Source organism: Artemia franciscana, unplaced genomic scaffold (assembly GCF_032884065.1).
Source record: "Artemia franciscana unplaced genomic scaffold, ASM3288406v1 Scaffold_1338, whole genome shotgun sequence".
In the NCBI taxonomy this organism is placed as follows: Eukaryota; Metazoa; Arthropoda; class Branchiopoda; order Anostraca; family Artemiidae; genus Artemia; species Artemia franciscana.
This window is the reverse complement of record NW_027062797.1, coordinates 27,397-51,925: the sequence shown is the minus strand read 5'-3', so window position 1 is coordinate 51,925 and position 24,529 is coordinate 27,397. Positions and strand designations below refer to the sequence as shown.

Below are 24,529 nucleotides of genomic sequence, written 5' to 3'. Positions count from 1 at the left end.
CCCTGATACGCCTACCAGATTTAATCGTCCTAGCTTACCTGGAAGTGCCTAAAGTAGCAAAACCGGGACTGACATTCCGACAGAATTTGCGATTGCTATGTCACTTGGTTAATACCAAGTGCCATAAAAACCCCCTGAAGATGATTTTGAACCACATGCATATGGCCAAATATACTTTTTAGACCCTGATGAATCTGTTAAACATTCCTTATCCTTTAAATTTTTGGATATCTCGTAACCCAATGAATCTCTCGGAAGAAATATGGCAAGACAAAACAACTATGCTAAAGCTTACCTGAAACTGGGACAAGCGGTGGAGGATGATTTAAATGCCTCTTCCTTCACTGCAGCAACAGTCTCTGATAGAAGATAACTGATATATATATATATATATATATATATATATATATATATATATATATATATATATATATATATATATATATATATATATATATATATATATATATATATATAATGGGCGCCATAATGGTCGCAGCATAGCCTTTTGCAGAAACAATCAATAAGACCTAGTTGAAAAATGATAAAAGAATTGTATTAGTAAACGAACTTTTTTCACAAAATATATAAATATCGAACAATCCAAGATTTCACGGTTTCCAGAGTCTCAACAACCCATCTTCGCAATATGTCGTGATCAGGTTCTGATGTGGATGATGGTGCATTCCAATGACGTCTTGGTCGTGGACCTAAAATTAAGTCAATTGTGCTCAAGTCACAGAGAAAGAGTCACAAGCACCATATTTACTTGGAAAAACATGGCGGCTAAAAAACTTTTCATTACTGTTCCTGGCTCAAAATGAGATATAGCAACAATAGGTAAAAAAAACCGGGCTTTTTGGTTTCCATTTTAAAATAAGACTAAAAATTAGAAAGATTGGATTACGAAAAATAATATAAAGGACAGAGATCCTCTAGAGCCATTAATGAAATCTGAATCAACGTTTCAGTTGCAATTTTTTTTTTTTTTTAACAGATAGCACACATACCACCAAACCTGGCTTACGGAAATAAGATAAAGGACAAAGATCGTATACAGGCATTACTGGGCGCTGAATCAATGCTTTAGGTGCTAGGTCTATTTAACAGATAGCACACAAACCACCAAACCAGGCTTACAGAAATAAGATAAAGGACAGAGATCCTCTACAGCCATTAATGGGCGCTAAATCAGCACTTCAGTTGCTAGGTCTATATAACAGATAGCCCACATACCACCAAACAGGGCCTACGGAAATAAGATAAAGGACAGAGATCCTTAAAGGCCATTAATGGGGCTGAATCAACGTTTCAGTAGCTGGGACTTCTCAACAGATAGCACACACACCACCAAACCTCGTGACAGCAGTAATCAAACGACTCGGGCTGTATTGTAACACACAACGTTGATCTACTGAGCTACCGCAAGATTTTCAACAGAGGGAATGGATGTATTTTTAATCTAAAGAGGAGTATTGGGCAAGCTACCGTTAAAACAAATATACTCGCATTTTTCAAGATTCAGATTAAGTCCAATATCAAGGAAACCTTCTTCAGCCCTTTTAACTGTGCGGGACTAAGAAGATTTGCATCTATTGATAAGGAAAATATCGTCTGCGTAAGCAATATATGACACGTCAGTAAACCCCATAAAATACGTCCATAAATTACATACAAGTATGTCATCATTTTCAATGCACCCACTTTTGTTTATCTACAGATTTTGAAAACTCCCTCTTTTATTTGTTCGTTTTTGTCGATGGTAATATTAACAATAATAATAATAATCGGTTCACGTAGATAACTGCACGATCATTATCTAGCTAGTCAACTGTGTCACTATCCTTATTCTACCAAATGTGATCTATAACTGAGGGCACAACAAGTGTCATATCGTTACCAAAAGTTACCTTTTCTTGGTGGTCTTGACACATTCAAAGATGCGTACAGCAGTATTTAAACTATAAAAATTTCATCTATAAAAATACACATATTTAAAAACAGATATTCAGGTACAAAAACCTACTTAGAAAAGTGGAAACTTTTTCGCCTACTTTTTTTTTCTTAGATGAGCCATTTTCATACAAGAAAGGAAAAACAAATGTTATTCAAACACTAACCCTAACAGAGACACTTCCTGACATTAATACATTTACAAAAAAAGTAAGAAAAGAATTAACCAAATACCTCCGAAGTTTTCTCAAACTTTCCAGTGAGTATACGGCATGAATATGAATTCTGAAATTCATACAAAAAAAAAAAAAAAAAAAAATTGCACACCCCATCTATAAAAATATGTAATTTTCAAAGCAATAATGTTCAGGTGCCAACATTATATAGAAAAGTAGAAATGTTTTTTTCAAGTCTAGTTTTTTTTTTCAATGAGCCACCTTTACACAAAAAAGAAAAATATTGTTAATATAATAAACCTAATTAAAACACTATCTGAATTTAGTGTTGGTCGATAATTTGCTTAAAGTATACATCTATATTTTTACTTCCGACATTCGATATATCGATTTCGATATTTCCGATTAGTTTTTTGCTCAGATTAACTCTTGGTTTTGCAAAAGTTCAGTTGCTTAAATTGTAATTAAAGAGTATTTTGCGCAATTTTTTTCTAGAGTATATTAAAATATAAAAAAAAAACTGCGATTAGGCTACATGAATCAATGTCATAAAAACCCAGATTTGGAACTATTCCGGCTCGAGATAAGGAAATATAAAACTACTTGCTATTATTAGTTATCGAAAATCAGAAACATGGCAATATTTTCCCCTGAAAATTGGTTCTGCCTTCCAGTGACTAAATAAAACAATATATCTTTTTCAAGGGAAAGAAGGGAGCAAAATTAAAACTTAAGCAAACAAAATTATTCTGTGCATGAGGGGGTAGCCCCTCCTCAATACTTCGCTATTCATGCAAAGTCTTTTGTATTTAAAAAATAAAGTTTTTGCTCTAAATAAACGGCCCTTGCCTTTCAGGAGTCATTTTTAAAGAATTGGGGCAAAAGTAAAAAATTGGCGTAAAGAGTGAGGTATTGAGGAACGGACGTCCCCCTTTATATAGTGGTAAATTTTTGTCCGTTCTAAGTTTTAATATTGCTCCTCACTCTTACTGGAAAAAAATTGTTGTCTTTTCCAATTTCTGATCATTTTTCAAATAATCTGGAAAAATCTGCTTCTTCCTCTATAGAAAATAACATCCCTACGAAAATTACTCTTTTTAAAGTTTCCCCCAAGTAAGATCCTCCTTCCCCAGAAAAATTCCATGCCTGCTGAAAATTCCCCCAATAAATGTCTCGAGGACAATACCACCTGGAAAATTCTTTTTAGCCTACTTTAATTTGAAAGAAAGACCTCTATCTGTGGATTTTTTTTCTCCTAGAAGCTTTCCCCTCCCAATGTCAAATGGGAAGATTCTCCCCTGGAGAACTCCCCATGGAGAATTTATCCTTCAGAAAATCCCCCCATAAAAAAATCCCTCAGATAATTTGAACCCCTTTGAAAATTTTCCCCGGACGATTTTTCCGGAATATCTCCGCAGGCGAAATTGAATTGGCAAACAGATATTTAGTCAAATACTTTTCTGATAAATTCCCAAGCCTATAGTTTCCATTTAAAAATTCCCATCCGGAGACTACCCTCCCATAGAAAATACTCCCTTTGCAAAATCTCCCACATAGAAAATTCCCCTCCCCGATAAATGTCTATTCTTCCCAAAAACAAATACAATTCTTGAAGAATTGGGACAAACAGTCAAAATTTAGCGCAAAGAGAGAGGTTTTGACTACAGGGCATCCCCCCTCATATATGTAATAATTTCTTTTCGTTTTTAAGTTTCAATGTTGCTCTTTAATTTAAACTGAAAAATTGTTTTTTTCTGATCGTTTTCAAATAATGCTGGCAAATCTGCCTCTTCCCTCCATAGAAAATTCCATCCCCAAGAAAATTCCTCCTTGAAAAGTTCCTCCCGTGTAATATCCCTCTTCCCCCACCACCTCCACCCCGACAAAAATTCCTCCTTGAAAAGTTTTTCCCGCGTAATATCCCCCTTCCCCCAGAAAATTCCATCCCCGCTGAAAATCACCCTAAAAAAATTTCTTGCGGATAATTCCACCTAATTATTTTTTAAAAGCCTGCTTTTATTTGAAAAAGACTTGCTTTTCTTTTAATTTCTAATCATTTTTCAAACCATGTCGGAAATCCTCCCTCTGCGGAAAATTCTACCTGTAAATTCTCCCCTCCCATTTTTCCAATAGAAAGTATATCTTGTGGAAAATTCTCTCGTCCCAAAGGAAAGTTTTCCCTCAAAATTCCCCAATGGAGGATTTCTCCCACGGATTTATCCGCCCTCAACCCCTTTGAAAATTTTCCACGGGCAGTTTGCCCTGAATAAATAAATCCACATATTAAATTGAATTGCCAATGAAAAAGTAATTCAAATATAAGGAATTTCGTATAAGAATTCTGGTAAAATCCTCCGTGTAAAGTTTCCCTTTGAAAGTTCATCCGCGGAGACCCTCCAAACGAAAAAATTATGCCATAAAATGTTTGTTTCCCCGATAATAAATACTATATGTAAAAACTAGGCAATTCTCATAACTTAAAATTCTTTCCCACGGACTATAGGGGGTTAGGTCTTCCTAAGAGGCATAGTTGTTAGACCCTTCAACTATACTGATCAAAATGGCTATCTCAAAATTTAAATCAGATGACTTGGGCAAAAAAGGAGCATTGGAGGTAGGGAGAGGGGTTTAATTGCCTAAAATTTTTTTGGTCACAAAATAGGGAATAAGAACTTTATTTTCAGTTGAGACTTTTTGCAGATGGAAGCTATAAATCCTTATAATAGGGTTCTCTGATATGCTAAATCTCCCAGTGCAATTTTTATGAACATTTCTTGACTTTTAGTTTCCGCCTTTTCATGGAAATCTTGCAAGTTTTCTCAGGCTCGTAACTTTTGATGGATACATTAAACTTAAGGGATTTAATGAATCCAGAAACAGAATACAAAACCAATCTTTTTGAAGTATCCATGTTATGACCCATATTACGAGACTTTTACGACTTGATTAGATCAGTTTCTCTTGTAAATAAAACTCCCTAGTGAAAATCTGGAGAGGTATGACCGATGATATTGATGGTGAAGTAGCATTGGTGATTTGCATCTGTTAATACATATTCCAACAAGACCGAAACCAAATGAGGAATATGCAATTTCTTAAAACTTGGATCCAAGTATGTGGCAATCGTGACGAGTGTGATGTGAAAAGGCCCTACAAGCCTAGAAGGCATTTTATCTAGCCAAGCCTTCTCGGAGGTCATCAGCAACATTTGAGAGTCCACCCTCACTAAACATAGTTTCGGTTGGAGAAATGGATATGCCAATGGCTACAGCTAAGTATGCTGTGTATCAGCATGTATGAGTCAATATATTGAAGAAATTCTTCTTCTTCACGACAATTTGTGAAACAATTTTCTACGTTGGATCTCTTCTACTGGACGGTCACCAGTAGACACCAGAAAAAGTTGAAAATACCCGAAAATACCCAAAAATCGTTTTTGATTTTTACGTTTCGATATTTAATATCGATAGGTGGTCCGCAATATCGATATCCATTATCGCCTAAAACTAGCTGAAATCAATGCATTTATAAACACAGTAGGAAGGAATTAAATAACTCCAAAGTTTTTTTTCCTACTTTTCAATAAGAGTTGGAAAACAATACAGCACATGTCGATAGTAGAGAAGTCTGAAGAGAGTGTATATGTATTTTCAAATTTGTCAAGCCAGGTGATGGCTTTCCTAAAAAGATAAGATAGATACACACACATACTTTCAGGTCGTTACAAAATTTCTGTTGCGCCAAGAAAAGAAACTGTGTAGCCCGAATGGGCCTTGATGATAAACAATAGGTCAGGCAAAAATGCATCTGTATATCATTCACTACCAGGTACGGACACAGGAAACTGTTTTGGAAAGTTCCAACGTGTCAGAGGGAGGTAAAACTTTGAAAAACATGAAAAAATTGGTGTCAATGAACAAATGAAACAGAAACGAACAGAAATTAAAATGAATAATCGGTACTTGTCTGTTATATCTACATTTTGGTAAGCCTACGTTGTTTTGTCTCATAGGGTGGGAGACTGAACTGAAATTTTTATGAATTTTTTTTCTCTCCATTCCTCACAAAAGGGGATACTCTGTGGTTTGACTTTCTTTTCCTGTTTTCCACCAAGCTCAGGTACTAGTTCAAAATGTAATTTTTAAAAGGAAAGTTACCTGTCTTTCCCAATTCATAATGACAACTGTACTATATTTTCTGCAAAAAAAAAAGTTGTTTGTATTAATTAATTTAACGTGAATAATTAAGTTAATTAGTTTTTAAAAGGAAATTCACCTGTCCTTGCACACAACTGCATTAGTTTTAGACAGCGAAACGTAGTCTGCAATAAAAAATAGCACACAACCAATTGTTGTCAGTATTAATTAACTTAATTTGAATAATAATGAATATACTTAATTGAATTAAGTTAAATTATTGAGCTAATTTAAATATAATGATTAATTGGCCTTTCCAAAATGAATACTGGTGACACCTTTCGAATGGGCTTTCTCAAATCTTCTTAAACACTGACCCGTGGTAATTTTCCAAACTTTCATCTGTGAAAGAATATTGATCACGCATTAATTACAAGAACAAAAAAGAAAAACGTAATAGGATAACTTGAACTTTATAGGAAAGAAAAACAGGAATTAATTAGTTTATTTTTTTTTTATTAATTTTATCACACTGTGTAATATCAATGGAACCGAATTCAGTAAAAATTTTGGATAGCTTGTAAGTAGGACTAACGTCTTTCAAAGCTTATGCCTTGCGAAGCATCTTAAAAGAACTAAATAAGAATAGATAATAAATAAAAATCCAAGAAAAGAATTAAAATAAATATATAAAGAAATAGAGAGTAGAGTAAATGAAGATAAGCCATAATGAAAATTTTTATTTATAAAGGTTTTTAATAACTTAAGTTATCAGGGAACAAATGTATTTTCAACAATATCTTTTAAAATGAATTTTATCCTTATAACTAATTTTTAATAACTCATTGAATGGTGAAACTTATTTTAAATTTATTTATCTGTTTTTTTGCTCAGAATTCATAAATACATAAATTAGGCTGAAGCTTATAAGTTCTAACAGTTGAAGTATATCATTTTATTTTTTATTTTTTGGTCGATAGAAATTTGCACTTGAAAACAGAAACATAACAGCCAATAAAACTGAAGGCCTCTTGAGCTATAATTTTGTCTTTAATTCATTAATAACGCTAAGCATTAAATGTAAAATATTGAATTCCTCTATGACTAAAATAAAAACGTAGTTTTAGCGACCCTTAAAACAGTTTCCAACGGCCCATAAGAAACGACCCTAAAAGCAGTTTTAGCGGGCCTAAAAACAGGTATTTAGCGGCCCTCCATAGGCTTATTCAACCTTTAAACCCAAATCCTTTTGGATTGGGCTCCTAAAAATACAGTGTCGCCCATGTCATACTGCAAATTGTAACTTCTTCACAAGTTACAATGTAACCCAGGATTTTCGGCCCTAGCATCAATACAGCATAAATACCGTGGAAGATAATAAAGCCTAATACCTAGATGCCAGCAATAAATTTAGAGTAGTTTTATCAAATGTCTCCCCTCACTTCACCAAACTGTCTGAAAAAAAAAATGTATTTTAGGTTAAAACACATTTGTAATGTATATATCAAAATTTGGTTATGTTTGTTTTCTTTTTTAGCTTTTTCGTACTCTAAACATGACTATTACAATAACTTTTATTAGGGGGGCTCACGTCTGGGGTTGAAGAAAGTTTGGGGGATGCTAGTTGACCTGAAAAGTATTAGAACCACTGGGTTGTACTACAAACTATAATAGAATATACCATTAAATGAATGGTATTAGAATCCCACTTGGCTTCGTCAAAAAAAGGTAGCCTTGGTATTAGTTAATCAAAGGAAAACCCAATAAAAATAATATTAGTATAATAGTTGGCAGTTTCAAAAAGAAAAAAAATTGACTTCAAAAGGTAAACCAAATTCTCAAGCAAAGATTGAAATGAACTAAAATAATAAATTCACGAGACATGTTTTCAACCGTATGCCCAAAGGCTTATGCTTTTCTTGAGGATTTTTTTGTGTAGACCCCCCCCCCACCCCCTGAAAAAATCCTTGTGTAAAACACCCCTGGAAAGAATAATCCTGGATAAGGCCATGAATAAAGGGCAACTTTTTTTGTAATACATTTTTCTGCATTTATACTTTTTGCATTAACACATTTACAAAGTTTAGGGCTGTAATAGAGAGAAAGAGAGAAAGTTTTATTTAAAAAGAAAATTGTAGCTCACATGGCTAATTTGAAGTTGAAATATAAAACATGTTATTATGCACTATTATATATTGACGTAAAAAAAGGGACGAAAAAGTTCTAGAAGCTGTTTGTCCGAGCACACACAGGCCCAAGTTTTAGCTTCTGTCTCGTAGGGCTGACTCTCGGGGCTTCTGTGAGAATTATGTACCGAAATAAGATAAAAGACATAGAGCCATTAATGGTCGCTGAGTCAACACTTTAGTTGCTAGGTCTATTTAACAGATAGCACATATACCACCAAACCGGGCCTACCGAAATTAGATAAAGGACAGAGATCCTCTAGGGCGCTGAATCAACGTCTCATAGCTGGGACTTTTCAGTACACACACCAACAAATATCGTGGCAGCAGTAATCAAACGACTCGGGCTGTATTGTAACACACAACGTTGATCTACTGAGCTGCCACAAGATTAAAAAAAAAAACTGATGGTAATATGTCACAAAAATAAACCAATAAAACCGAAGAACACTTACAGGCTCGGAAATGCTGTATAGAACAAAACACCTCTTTTTCATTTGCTTAAAACAACAGCAAAAGTGAATTGGAAGGATGATTTGTAATAATCCTAAAAAGCCTGACTCAATTCCTTTATTCTTTTAATTATTGTTAATATATACATTACAAATCCCTCGTCAAGCCCAAGTTCAATAAGCATCAAATCACTGTCGAAGTAGTTCAATACTTTCATTCAAATTAACGAGTCCACTTTTTCTAGTTAGTTAGACTGTAAAATTGAATTCTTGACTCCATGACTTATTTCAGCTGAAATACTAAAATTAGTTACATTGACTCTGTGAAATGAAATAGTGTATCAGCCACTAAATATCTGCCACATCTATGTCAGCTTTAAAACTAGATTATGCCTAAACCAGATTTTACACAAAATACCTTTTTTTATCATAATTCAAAGAGTAGCCATTTCTCTGCATCTGGAACAAATATTCTAGTATTATCCATCTAAACTGTTTTTGTAAACAAGCATTTACTTCTTATTTTAATCCAGGTGTTAATATTTACATAAACATTATATTTATTTTTTTTCACACTCCCTTTTACTCTTGAAACAATTTTTACAACAACTTCAAAAATTTTAAGTTTTAAAATTTTAAATTTTAAGGGTGCTACCTGACCTGTAAAAAAAAACAACAGAAGCTAAAGTGCCGGTTCAATGCCATATGAGCCCCGTCAATGGCTCTAGATGATCTTTATCCTACTCCCTTAAGCCAATGTTGTTAATCCTCATGCCTTTTCCAGAAATATAATTATTGGGGGAGGGGATTTGTCTTTCTTAAATTTTTCATAGTAAAACCAGATTTTTCAACCTCATAGTAAAAACCCACTGTGCCGCTTCACGGTTCTCCAGCCAGAAAGTGCAAGGGGGGATTGGGGCCAGCTACCCAATACTTTTGCACACCTTTCGTGTTTGTATTCCTCAGATTTCTCAAAACACCCATTTAGAGCTGGGTCGATTCTGGCTGAGCTTACTGATCACATCACTCACCTATTTTTCCAATTAAATACTTTCCTATTGGTTTCTACCAGCGCTAAGAGCAACGACGTTTGTATATTCATTATTTGAATGAAACTTTGTTTACTGTCGTATTTATATTCTTCAGGTTTCTCCTCATACCCATTTGGAGCTGGGTCTATTCTGGTTGGGGTTAGAGGTCAGACCACTGACACCCTTCCTAAGCCAAATAGCTTTCTGTTGGTCTCTACCATTGCTAAGAGCAACGTTTGTATATTTATTATTTGAATGAAACATTGTTTACTTTCGTATTTACATTCAGGGGGCCTATTTGCTCTCTATTTTTTTGGTCACTTAAAAATACAATAGAACTTTTCATTTCCGTTAAAATGAGCCCTCTCTCGACAGCCTAGGCTCACTTGGTCAATATGATGGGGACCTATTTGCTGAAACAAACATAGCAGATGTAGGGTGATTGCACCTGTTAGGAAAACTCGTTAAGAATTTATTATTTTGATGCCAAGATTTTATGCACATTTAGCAATGAATTCACATTTATTTTGACATCATTTCACTCACACTTTAATGCTTTCAGGAAAAATTTACTGAATATGGCAGGTCCTAGCGGTAATTTTATCTGTACATAATAATAATAATATTAATTCATTTATAACCCACTTCACAAAACAATGTGAGGATAGTGGAGTAAAAAGAGAAAAAACAAAATAAACATCAGAAAACGAATTCAACAGAACAAACGGATGAGAACAAACGTACAACACAATAAGTACAACATAATCAACAAGGAATAAAGTCAACAGAACAAACGAATGAGCCCGTGATACGGGGTAAGCAGTCCATATGCTTGTGCCGATAACTTATCATGAAGCTCCTGAAGTTTCGCAGTTATATCGGGAGCTTTGTATTTTCGGATTATTCTCCAATTTCGGTAAGATAGAGGTAGATAAAGCAGGTATTTATAGTACTTATATTAACATAAATCACTCTTTTTCAGTAGAATGAAGGGTCTAGAAAGACAAAGTACAGAATGATCTAAAAAAAACTGACTACAAAGAAACCAGGTCCTTTCGATTATGTTTAGACCGGTTTGACACAATCTTAGAAGCTTCAGACATTGCAGTCTGGCGGAAGGATAAAATATTTTTTTAAATTGTTTAGCCAAGCCACTGAAAATTTTCAACAGAAGGAATGGATGTATTTTTAATCTGAAGTGGGGTATTTGGCAAGGTACCGTTAAAACAAATATACTCGCATTTTTCAAGATTCAGATTAAGTCCAATATCAAGGAAACCTTTTTCAGCCGTTTTAACTGTGCGGGACTGAGAAGATTTGCATCTACTGATAAGGAAAATATCATCTGCGTAAGCAATATATGACAAGTCAGTATACCCCATAAAATACGTCCATAAATTACATAGAAGTATGTCATCATTTTCAATGCACACATTTTTGTTTATCTACGGATTTTGAAAACACCCTCTTTTATTTGTTCTTTTTTGTCTGTGGTAATATTAAAAATAATAATAATAATCGGTTCACATAAATAACTACACAATCATTAACTAGTTACACAACTGTGTCACTATCCTTATTCTACCGAATATGATCTATAACTGAGGAAACAACAAGCCTCATATCGTTACCAAAAGTTTGTCACCGAACTAAAATGTTGTCCTTAGTTTGATTTTTCATTATATTCTATTCTCAAAATATTCGTTTCATCCGATTATAATTATTTAACTCTGTCAATAGGGATTAGGAGTGATTACCGTTTCTTTGTGGTCTTAACACATTCGAAAATGCGTATCGAAGCATTTAAAATCTAAAAATTTCATCTATAAAAATACGCAAATTTAAAAACAGATATTCAGGCTCCAAAGCCTTCTTAGAAAAGTGGAAACTTTTTCTGCCAGTCGAGCCTAAGCCTAATTTTTTATTCTTAGATGAGCCTTTTTTATACAAAAAGGGGGAAAAAATGTTATTCAAACACTAACCCTAACAGAGACACTTCCTGACATTAATTAACTTACAAACAAAGTAAGAAATAATTAAACAAATACCACCGAAGTTTTCTTCAACTTTCCAGTAAGTACACAGCATACAGGCTATACAATCAATTCTGAAATTCATTAAAAAAAAAAAAAAAATGCACACCCCATCTATAAAAATATGCAATTTTCAAAGCAATAATGTTCAGGTGCCAAAATTATATAAAAAGCAGAATTTTTTTTTCAAGTCTAGTTTTTTTTTTTTTTTTTTTTAATGAGCCTTCTTTACACAAAAAAAAATATTGTTAATATATTAAACCTAATTAAAACACTATCTGAATTTATCGGTGGGCGATAATTTGCTTAAAGGATACATCAATATTTTTATTTCCGATATTCGATAATCGATATATCGATTTCGATATTTCCGATCAATTTTTGCTCCAATTTACTCGTGGTTTTGCAAAAGTTCAATTGCCAAATTAGTAATTAAAGAGTATTTTGCGCATTTTTTTTTCTAAAGTATATCAAAATACAAAAAAACTGCGATTAGGCTACATGAATCAATGTCATAAAAACCCAGATTTTGAACTATTCTGGCTCGGGATAAGGAAACATAAAACTACTGGCTATTATTGGTTATCAAAAATCAGTAACATGTCAATATTTTCCCCTGAAAATTGGTTCTGCCTTCCAGTGACTAAAAAAAAAAAATTTTTTTTTTCAAGGGAAAGAAGGGAGCAAAATTAAAACTTGAGAAAGGAAAATTATTCTGTATATGAGGGGGTAACCCCTCCTCAATACTTCGCTATTCAAGCCTAAGTCTTTTGCATTAAAAAAAAAGGTTTTTGCTCTAAATAAACGGCCCTTGTCTTTAAGGAACCGTTTTTAAAGAATTGGGACAAAAGTAAAAATTAGCGTAAAGAGTGAGGTATTGAGGAACGGACGTCCCCCTTCATATAGGGGGAAATTTATATCCGTTCTAAGTTTTAATATTGCTCCTCACTCTTACTTGAAAACAATTGTTGTCTTTTCCAATTTATGATCATTTTTCAAATAATGCCGGAAAATCTGCCTCTTCCTCTATAGAAAATAACATCCCTACGAAAATTACTCTTTTTAAAGTTTCACCCACGCAAGATCCTCCTTCCCCAAGAAAATTCCATACCTGCTGAAAATTCCCCCAATAAATGTCTTGAGGAAAATACCACCTGGAAAATTCTTTTTAGCCTACTTTAATTTGAAAGAAAGACCTCTATCTGTGGATTTTTCTCCTAGAAACTTTCACCTCCCAATGTCAAATGAGAGGATTCTCCCCTGGAGAACTCCCCATGGAGAATTTCTCCTGCAGAAAATCCCCCCATAAGAGAATCCCTCAGATAATTTGAACCCCTTTGAAAATTTTCCCCGGACGATCTCTCCGGAATATCTCCGCAGGCAAAATTGAATTGGCAAAGAGATAGTTAATCAAATAATTTTCTGATAAATTCCCTAGCATATAGTTTCCATTTAAAAATTATATTCGGAGACTACCCTCCCATAGAAAATACTCCCTTTGCAAAGTCTCTCCCATAGAAAATTCCCCTCCCAGATAAATGTCTATTCTTCCCAAAAACAAATACAATTCTTGAAGAATTGGGACAAACAGTCAAAATTTAGCACAAAAAGAGAGGTTTTGTAAAGGGCATCCCCCCTCATATATGTAATAATTTCTATTCGTTTTAAGCTTCAATGTTGCTCTTTAATTTAAACTGAAAAATCATTTTTTTTCAGATCTTTTTTCAAATAATACTGGCAAATCTGCCTCTTCCCTCCATAGAAAATCCCATCCGCTTGAAAATTCCTCCTTGAAAAGTTCCTCTCGTGTAATATCCCTCTTCTCCCACCACCTCCACCCCCACAAAAATTCCTCCTTGAAAAGTTTTTCCCACGTAATATCCCCGTTCCCCAGAAAATTCCATCCCCGCTGAAAATCATCCTTAAAAAAAATTCTTGCGGATAATTCCACCTAATAATTTTTTTTAGCCTGCTTTTATTTGAAAAAGACTTGCTTTTCTTTTAATTTCTAATCATTTTTCAAACCATGTCGGAAATCCTCCCTCTGTGGAAAATTCTACCTGTAAGTTCTCCCCTCCCATTTTTCCAATAGAAAGTATATCTTGTGGAAAATTCTCTCGTCCCAAAGGAAAGTTGTTTCCTCAAAATTCCCCAATGGAGAATTTCTCCCACGGATTTATCCGCCCAAAATATCAACCCCTTTGAAAATTTTCCACGGGCAATTTGCCCTGAATACAATACATCCACACATTAAATTGAATTGCCAATGAAAAAGTAATTCAAATATAAGGAATTTCGTATAAGAATTCAGGTAAAATCCTCCGCGTAAAGTTTCCCTTTGAAATTTCATCCGCGGAGACCCTCCAAACGAAAACATTATGCCATAAAATGTTTGTTTCCCCGATAATAAATACTATATGTAAAAACTAGGTAATTCTCATAACTTACAATTCTTTCCCACGGATTATAGGGGGTTAGATCATCCTAAGAGGCATAGTTATTAGGCCTTTCAACTATACTGATCAAAATGACTATCTCAAAATTTCAATCAGATTACTTGGGGAAAAAAGGAGCATTGGAGGTAGGGAGAAGGGTCTAATTGCCTAAAATATTTTGGGTCACAAAATAGGGAATAAGAACTTTAAATTCAGTTTGAACTTTTTGCAGATGGAAGCTAGAAATCCTTATAATAGGGTTCTCTGATATGATAAATCTCCCAGTGCAATTTTTATGAACATTTGTTGACTTATAGTTTCCACCTTTTCTTGAAAATCTTGCAAGTTTTCTCAGGCTCGTAACTTTTGATGGATACATTAAACTTGAGGGATTTTATATATCCGGAAACAGCATACAAAACCAATCCTTTTGAAGTATCCATGTTATCAAAATTTTCTAAGACCCATATTACGAGACTTTTACGGCTTGATTAGATCAGTTTCTCTTGTAAATAAAACTCTCTAGTGAAAATCTGGAGAGGTATGACCGACGATATTGATGGTGAAGTAGCATTGGTGATTTGCATCTGTTAATACATATTCCAACAAAACCGAAACCAAATGAGGAATATGCAATTTCTTAAAACGTGGATCAAAGTAGGTGGCAATCGCGACGAGTGTGATGTGAAAAGGCCCTACAAGCCTAGAAGGCATTTTATCTAGCCAAGCCTTTCGGAGGTCCTCAGCACCATTTGAGAGTCCACCCTCACTAAACGTAGTTTCGGTTTGAGAAATGGCTATGCCAATGGCTACAGCTAAGTATATTGTATATCAGCATGTACGAGTCAATACATTGAAGAAAATCTTCTTCTTCTTGACCATTTGTGACACAATTTTCTACGTTGGATCTCTTCTACTGGACGCTCACCGGTAGACACCAGAAAAAGCTGAAAATATTCAAAAATACCCAAATATCGTTTTCGATATTTACGTTTCGATATTTAATATCCATATTTGGTCCGCAATATCGATATCCATTATGACCCAACATTAAAATCAATGCATTTATAAACACAGTAGGAAGGAATTAAATAACTCCAAAGTTTTTTTTCCTACTTTTCAGTAAGAGTCTGAAAACAATAAAAAAAAATGGAAATAAGATTTTGTTAATATGTTAAGCCTAATTAAGACCCAAGCTGAACTCAATACATTTACAAACACAGTAAGAGGGAATTAAATACCTCCAAAGTTTTTTCCAAATTTCCAGTAAGAGTTGAACAACAATACAGCACATGATCTTCACCAACGCAATAGATCCACTCGCCACGGGGTGATACAACGCACGCAACGAAATCACCACCTTCTCTTTTACCTGACGTGAAAGACCTCACTATCTAAAAAAATAAATGAAAATATGCTTTAAAAATGTAAAAATTGTACATCAAAGCTAACATTAACTGAATTCTGTCAGCCAATAAATTCAGAAAGGAGCGACTCAGAAGTCAAATCAATTAAATCTAGAAATAAGAAAACATTCAAAAAAAAATTAAAACATATTACTTGAGTACACTTGACTTTTAGTCACTCTTGTGTGTAAAAAAAAAAAAAAAAAAAAAAAAAAAAAATTCGATGCCTTTTTCTGTAAGAGTTTTTCTATAAAAAGAAAATATACTTATACGGAAAGAGACCCATTCTTAATGAGCCAAACCGTACTAATACTTTCGACGCAAAAATCCCCCATATCCAAAAATGATCCCTGCAAATTTAGAGATCATATTAGTGATATTTCAAATTTGATGGAGCAAAATTGCTCAAATCCAAATGGTGTTTCTTCTTTTGGGATTTGTCCCCTGGTGTCTCAATAAAAATAGAATCATACACATGAGACGGGAGCTCCATAAACCACTTTTGTTTTTGGTATGCACCAGCCCTGTGTCCCATTCATAAAAATTATGAAAAAAAATCTCAATTAACTATTTAAAAAAAGAAAGAAAAGGAGCATAATTTCAGGTTTTAAAGGAGAGAAATTTCACAAATTCAAAGGGAATTTTTCTTTTTGCATTCAAATCCCTCGGTGAAAAAAAACTATATACATGATACAGGAGCTGAATAAGACTCTTTTTGGTACTTGTATGATGTACCCCCATCGCTGAAGTTGTTCATGCATTGACGCACTGTAAACCGATTCTTCTGCTAGTTTCTTTAAAATTAGCATGAGAAAAGACAAAGAAAAGTGACAGAATAGATGAGAAATATACAATTCGGGTTATATATTTACATATTAGGGAGGGGTAAAGTATCTGGACAGTGTAAAACAATTCTTATTTCATAATATCGGAATAAGTGTAGATAACAAATTTTGCATGCAGACTCACTGTACTTTATACTCCCCCTCCCTTAATATGCAAATATATAGCCCTAAATTGTCTCTAAAGTATAGTATTTTTATCATACCTGGGTATATTTTATTAGGATTAACCTAACTTCACTTCTTGAGCGGTAAGGAGTATATCATACAAGTGCCCTCTTTCATATACGAATAAAAACTAATAGTATATGAAATAGGGAGAGGGTTTCAGATCTTCAGACTACATTTTATGATTCGACATATGACTTTGAAAAAATATGACTTTCCAGAGTTTTGGAAGAACTCCAAGATCTGATTGTATATTTTTTTTCGAAACCCTGTATATAAAAAAAATCAGTTCCTAGTTCTTGTGTGACGTGGACCCTTCTCCTGAATGAGCCACAAAAGGACAACTAAGAACTACGGCATCAAATGGGATAATACACAAAAATAATGCATTAGGTAGAAGTGACATACAAAATGAACAAATATAACTCCTAATAAATAAGCTTATAAATAATTGAATTTTTTCACCTAATTAACAAGCTTAGCTCTGCTGCGTATCCACGTGAAATAGTCATTGCAAAGTGACTGGGGTCAAAGCGATATGGCCATCTTGAAATTGAAAATCTTGAAGGGATTGCAAGAAATTAACAATTTCTTATTCATTTGCTTTTAAGAATAGTAGCGAAAATTGTCCAGGAAAGTAATATTTTCGTGCAAATGTACTACAAAATACAAGTTCTTACTTAAAACGGAAGTACTGAAACTTCAAAATAAAACTAAACGTTTTATTGTATTTGCTAGAAATTCATTTTGGGTCTTGATAAAACATAACTGGTCTCCCAAAGAGTCCAGAGAACTGGGACAATTTGACACAGATTGTTATCATGTTTTCATCAATAGCTCCAACCTAGTAGAGAATGAGCAATGGCACATAGTAAACACAAGTTAAGAGAAAAATTGTCATTTGGAGATCGTGTAGGAGTCAAAATAGGTGATTACTATTTTGATTGGTCTTGAGGGAATTTCAAAAATAACCTGAAACCCCTGACCAACTGCACCGGGTAGAAAAACAAATGTAACATTGAAATCGCTATTACCAAAAACCTTATTTAGAAAATTTACAGCCCACTGGCCTTAACCATAAGGGAAATCATTGTTTTGTATGGATAGCATTGATATATCCTCATTCCCTTTTGTTAGTTTTTCTCCGTTAATGAGGTACCAAAATATCCTAGAGAGCTTTTTAGAAACATTCACTTGAAAAATATTTACACATATTTTCATCTTTTCGTAAGATACAAAATATAATAAGGATGATGTCATATTGGGTACTAGCTGACCCCTGCCACGCGTTGTTGTGGCGCTTCGCACCCCAGCAACACGTAGAGAATCAGCTAGTCTCCCTCCTAATCCCATCAGACACCACCCCACCCCCTAAACCCCTAGACCTAGGTGTTTTTTTCCTATTTTTTATTTGTGTTTATTTTTTTTTTTAGCTTAGTTTTTTCTTCTTTTTCTTACAGAAGACAGTGTAACAGACAGACAGTACATGTTTATACATAACAAAAAATAATATATAAATTATGTCTTACTTGAATAACTCTTCTGTCTGTCTGAATCCCAGGAGTTAATTCTTTACCATATGTTCGTCTTTATACAGAATACTTCGGAGAATGAATTTATTATTCTTTAGTTAGAATGAATAAATTCATTAGCTAGAATGAATTTATTATAAAGTGGTCGCGAAGGGATTAAAATAGAAATTAGTGCCATGTCAGGTTTTCTAATAAAAAGCGCAAAATAGTGAAGGAGAGGGGTTCTTTTGAAGAAAACATAAGAAAGAAATGACGCCATTCGATTCTCTATTACTCTTTTTCCGAAACATATTTATTATGTTATAAAAGCAAATCTTCTCTCCATCCACCTCTTAATAGTCCATATGGCTCTCTGGTTTATACAAAACTATATGAAACACTACTAATGGAATTCGTAGTATATTGTATGCAAGATATTTCTATAAATCAAACTTGTATCTTTTTCAAACAGTTCGTGGTAACGAACTGTAGTAAGGAGCGACCCGCCTCAATAGTAACCGAAACTGTAAAAAATAGTGTTTTGATACCAATAGTTACATCAAAAGAATCGCATTTAAATGTTGATTTTAAATATATAAGCTTCATCAAGAAACCATCAGGTTTTTTACTGTTTTAAAAAGTTGAGAGAAAGAGTCAAACTTTAGCGTAGAGAGCAGGGCGTTGAGAAAGGAACAGCTTCATTCATATACGGAGTAATTTCTATTCGTTTTAAGTTTTAATGTTGCTCCTTAAATTCAAGTGAATTTTTTTTTTTAATTTAATTTCTGATTGAATCTGGCTACTCCGCTGAAAAATTCTTTCTCCCCAAGGATATATTCTGTAAACAATTCAATCGTGGTGAAAATTTACCCTGGACAGTTACCCTTAACACCTCCATGCGTAAAATTAAGTAGGCAATGAGAAAGCAAGAAATAAGAAGCATTTCCGATAGGAATTCCTCCAAATTCCCCTAGTGTAAAATTTTTCCTGAAAAATTTTCCCCTGAAAACTTCCTTCCCCATGAAAAATTATCCTTCTTGGGAGGGGGGGGGGTGTTAAGTTTAATATTGGATTATAATTCCCAATAGCAAATACTATAACTTAGACTTTTCCCAATAGTACTATAGGACTTTAATACTATAACTTAGACTTTTTTACCTTAAATCGCACTGGCCGGCGAATAAGGTTGGGTGAACATCCTGTAGATTCGCCGGATTTTCCCAATAGTACTATAATACTATAACTTAGACTTTTCCCAATGGGAAAAGTAACTTAGACTTTTCCTCAGGGGCTATGGGGGGGGGGAGTTTAATATCTCCAAAAATATATTTATTTGGCTTTTCGTCTATGCCGAACAAAATAGCTCAGTTTCAATTTTGATCGAACAATTTTTAGAAAAAAGGGAAATGGGAGTGAGCCTGGTTACCCTCTTTTTTTTTCGTGACTTAAATCGGGCACAAACTTTTAATTTTCGTCCAAATTTTACCCTTCTAGTATAATTTTCGTCCATACGATCACCCCCTGGAAAAACAAACAAATAAACACGCATCCTTGATCTTTGTTCTGGCAAAAAATATAAAATTCCACGTTTTTTCAAGTAGGCGCTTGAAAACCTCTTCAGTAGGATTCTATAATACACTGAATCTGATGGTGTGATTTTCATACAGGTTCTATGACTTTTAGAAGGTTTTACTCCTTTTTTCAAAAACCAGACGTTTTCTCAGGCTTGTAACCGTTCATGGGTAAGACTAAATTTAATGAAGCTTATATATTTGAAAAATCAGCATAAAACTTCGATTCTTTTGACTATTGGTATCAAAGTTCCGTTTTTTAGAGTTTCGGTTACTATTGAGCCGAGTCACTCCTTACTTACAGTTCGTTACCACGAACTGTTTGTTTTTAGTGCCTTATGTTAATATCATGAATTTTGATTATGTTTCTTTTGTCATTACCTCCTATCTTTTTCTTTTTATCATATTCCGTTTATTACTAATATTTACAACGAATCATTAATAAACTAAATTTAAGGATCTGAGTATGGTAAAATATGTCTAATTCCAATGTGTTTCTAACAGGTGATTGTTTGTTTGGCTAGTTCTGAGTTCTGACTACTTGGAATGGAAAATTTTCTATCAACAATTTGATTCCACTTTTCTATGCATTTTATGTTATTTTACATAAATTCATTTTACGTAAATATATTTTATTTTTAGTGCATCCAAGGACGAAAGGTAGGAAAGAATCGGAAAAAAATAAAGCAATCTATTTCTTCACTCAAATGGGTACTTCATTGGCGCAAGCGTTGTTTCAGAAATACTCTTTAGAAGTGTCGTCTTTTCCGTTTTTTTTAATTTATGTTTTTTTTTTCATATCATTGTTAGTTTTATGACATAACTTGGGTAAACCCATGTCACCTTTAAGAGCCAAAATGCTTTTAAGCCGACTACTTTTTTAAAATACATACACTGCAGACACTTTAATTGTCTCATTGTAGTGGCGACCCACAATAAAATCATGAAACGCTGCCCAAAACCTAATAGGATGAAGATAGGCTGAAACAGAAAATTTAAGAAAAGCGCGAACTTTAAGGGAGATAATCATAAAAGAAGTTCAAACTCAGTTAATACATTGGTGCACCTTAAATTCAGTAAGTCAGAGAGGCTAGAAATGTCCTCAACAAATTCTTTTGCTAAAATACTCTTAAAACGTACGAAAGAGAGTTTGCAGCATCGTGAGGTCCTGAAATTTGGGTTCAGAACGCGACTTAAGTCATTCACATGAATCAGATATAACAGTGGACCTAGGATCGATCCCTTTGGCACACCGAAATTTACCACGATATCGTTCAACGGATCTTCTCCTATGTACATGCGCCGATTGCTAAGCTAGGACTGGAACCATTTCAGTGCGTCTCCTCTAACGCTGATTTGTTCTAGTTTACCTAGTAGAATTCCATGATCCATACTGTCGAATGCTTTTTTTGATATCAAGTAAAATAGCAGGTGGAAAAAGTCCCAGGTCAAGAATTTTATTGATAAACTAGCAGTTGGGGTGGCGCTTCGCGCCACCCCAACACCTAGTTGGTGGGGCGCTTCGCGCCCCCTCGCGCGCGTTAATCGTTACGCGCCATTGTAGTTGTGTCCCTGTGTCCCACCTGTGATATATATATATATATATATATATATATATATATATATATATATATATATATATATATATATATATATATATATATATATATATATATATATATATATATGTTTTTAACTACGTAAAACATGCGAATATACAACATTCTTCGCTGTCCCATTGTCTGTGCATATAAATAGATTGTCAGGTTTACTGACTCTTGAACATGCAACATATAATTGTCCATGGGAAAAACAATCCGTATTCAGATCTATACCTCATTATTCTAATAATGTGTCCCTGTGTCCCGGTCGTCATTTATATTCCCTGTGTCCCGGTCGTCATTTGTGTCCCGGTATCCCAGTTTGTAATTTCTCTTTGAGTGTCGCGGTCGTCATTTATGTTCCCTGTGTCCCGGTTGTCATTTGTGTCTCGGTCTGTAATTTCTATTCGAACAATCCCTGTGTCCCGATCGTCATTTATATATCCCGCCTGTGCCCCCGGCGTCCCCGTTGTAGTTTTGTCCCTATGTCCCGGTCGTCATTTATATTCCCTGTGTCCCGGTCGTGATTTGTGTCCGGGTGTCCCAGTCTGTAATTTCTCTTTGAGGTTCCCGGTCGTCATTTATATTCCCTGTGTCCCGGTCGTCATTTGTTTCCCGGTATGTAATGTCATCAGTTGACAAACATGACGTCAGTCGACAAACAGCTTCATGACGCATACAGCTCAATCCTTATATTGACGTCAGTCGACAAACATGACGTCAGTCGACACACAAACATGACGTCACTCGGCACACACACAGACAACTTATTTTTATATATATAGATAGATAAGCTCAGTGACGTCAGCGCATCTTCAGTTGAATGCCCTGGTCTGAATCCAAATTGTCGTTGGTTGAGGAATCCCTTCGCTTCGAGAAAAGAGTAAAGTTGATTCTTCATATGTTTTTTGAAGACTTTGGAAAATACCGAGAGAATTGAGATGGGTCATTTTGAGGGCCATCTTTATGGAGAGGTACTATTCGCGCTTTCTTGAGGAGTGATGGAAATACCCCCTTCCGCAATGAGAGGTTTATCAAATGTGTTACGGTTGTAGTTCGTGTTTCAGAACTCAGATTTTAAATCCCGAACGGAACCGGTGACATTGGGGGAGTCGGGAGGGGGAAACCGGGAAACTTGGAAAACACTTAGAGTGGAGAGATCGAGAGGAAACTTGGTGGGACAAACGTTACAATACCGAACAAGAAGAGACTACAGGAACACTCTATTTGCAATTTTATCTTCGTAATAATTGCCAATAAACAAAGAACAGCGAGATCGGTAACTCTAGTACCGAGTCTGATTTTAGGTCCTGACCTCGTCAAAAGTGCCATATGAGCTCTTGGCTCTTGTTTTTTATTGCATTTGTTCGAAAGAGAAAACTAAATAAGGAAAGAGCAACCACTACCTGCTTCGTTGTAGCATATACCCCTGCTGGTATTTCAATAAGGAAAACTGTGTTGTTCTCCTTTATTCGACAATTATTTCTGAATTTAGCAATATGGTTATCCATATGCAAATTTTTTGGCAAAGGGTAAAAGCATGGTTTAAATGGTATAGAGAGTACTAAAAGGGTAAACAAAAGGAATATGTCGAATTTTATTGAAATACCAGCAGGGGTATATGCTACAACGAAGCAGGGGGTTATTATTGAAAAATTATTATTATTATTATTATTGCTGAAAAGTTCTTGTAGTCAATGCAATGCATGCTTCTCTAGCAGCCGAATCTATAAAGGTTCTGTAAATTTTCGATAGGGAGTCTTAAGTTCCACAAAAAACTGACCATTCAAGTCGTGGAAGTCTCATAATATTTTTACGAGGTGATCAGTTCCAAGGCTGGTGAGCTAATCAAACAGTTGGGGTTATATACCCTTAAGAAAGGAGTGACTCGGTCCAATAGTAACCAAAACTAAAAAAATTGGATTGTAATTGCAATAAATACATCAAAAGGCTTGACTTTCTGTTGATTCTGGAAAGTTCTTTAGAAGGGTCAAAAGATTGGGAAATCGTAATCGTCCCCACTCTTTGCACTAGAGTTTTTTAAAAGCTGAGTTGTGAGATAGAGTCGAACTTCAGCGTAAAGAGCGAGGCGTTAAAGAGGGAGCAGCCCCTTTCATATACGAAATAATTCCTGTTAGTTTTAAGTTTTAATGTCGCTCCTTACTTTCAGTTAATAAATTTGTTTTTTTTTTAATTTCTGAACGTTTAATCCGTGTTTTAATTTCGGCTCTCCGCAGATGAATAATTAGAACGGAATTTGCATATTTATTTATTTGGCTAAATAGCTTTCCCATAGTTTTGATTGAACGATTTTGAGAAGAAAGGATGGGGGGAGGAGGCTCAGTTACCCTCCAATTTTTTGGTACTTAAAAAGGCAACTAGAACTTTTCAAGTTTTACGAACGATTTCATCAGTAAAAGATATAGGTAACTTACGAATTAGCTCACGTAACAAACTTCTATATTCGTATGTTTTTATTACATATATGAGAGGATTCGCCCACTCGTCAATACCTCGCTCTTTACACAACAGCTTAAATTTTGTCCTAATTCCTTAAGAATGACCCCTGAATCCCAAAAGCCGTAGAAAAAATAGTTAAAATTACTAAAAATACTTTAGCGTAAAGAGTGAGGTGAAGTTTAAATTTTGAGGCTGCTCCTTACTTTCAGTAGAAAAAACTTTTCATATCTAATTGTTCATTGTTTTTTTAAAATAATATTAGAAAATGCTGCGCCCCCTTCATGAAAATCTCCTTCCCCCATGACAAATTCCTCAATGGAAAGTTTCCCCCACATAACCCCCTCTTTTCAACCCCTCCTCCCAACCAAACAATCCCCCCGAAAACGTCTGTACACTTCACAATAACCATTACTATATCCAAACACTGGTCTAAGTTTGTAACTTGTAGCCCCTCTTTCGGGGACTGTGGGGGAGTAAATCGTCCCCAAAGACATAGGTGTAGGGTTTTTGGACTATGCTGAATAAAATGGCTATCTCAGAATTTAGATTCGACGACTTTGGGAAAAAA

At 34.6% G+C, this 24,529-nt stretch overlaps 1 protein-coding gene across 1 annotated transcript in view; it reads right to left on the bottom strand.

Moving 5' to 3' along the window:
- Positions 1-534: 534 nt before the first annotated feature.
- Positions 535-24,529, bottom strand: part of LOC136042474 (kinesin-like protein CG14535) — a 44,653-nt gene continuing 20,658 nt past the window's right edge. The window contains exons 5-6 of the mRNA XM_065727431.1: positions 15,644-15,796; positions 535-710 (exon numbers count right to left, since the gene is read on the bottom strand). Of these exons, the coding sequence (XP_065583503.1) occupies positions 15,771-15,796 (26 nt within the window). The 3' untranslated portion in view covers positions 535-710; positions 15,644-15,770. The remainder of the gene's footprint in view (positions 711-15,643; positions 15,797-24,529) is intronic.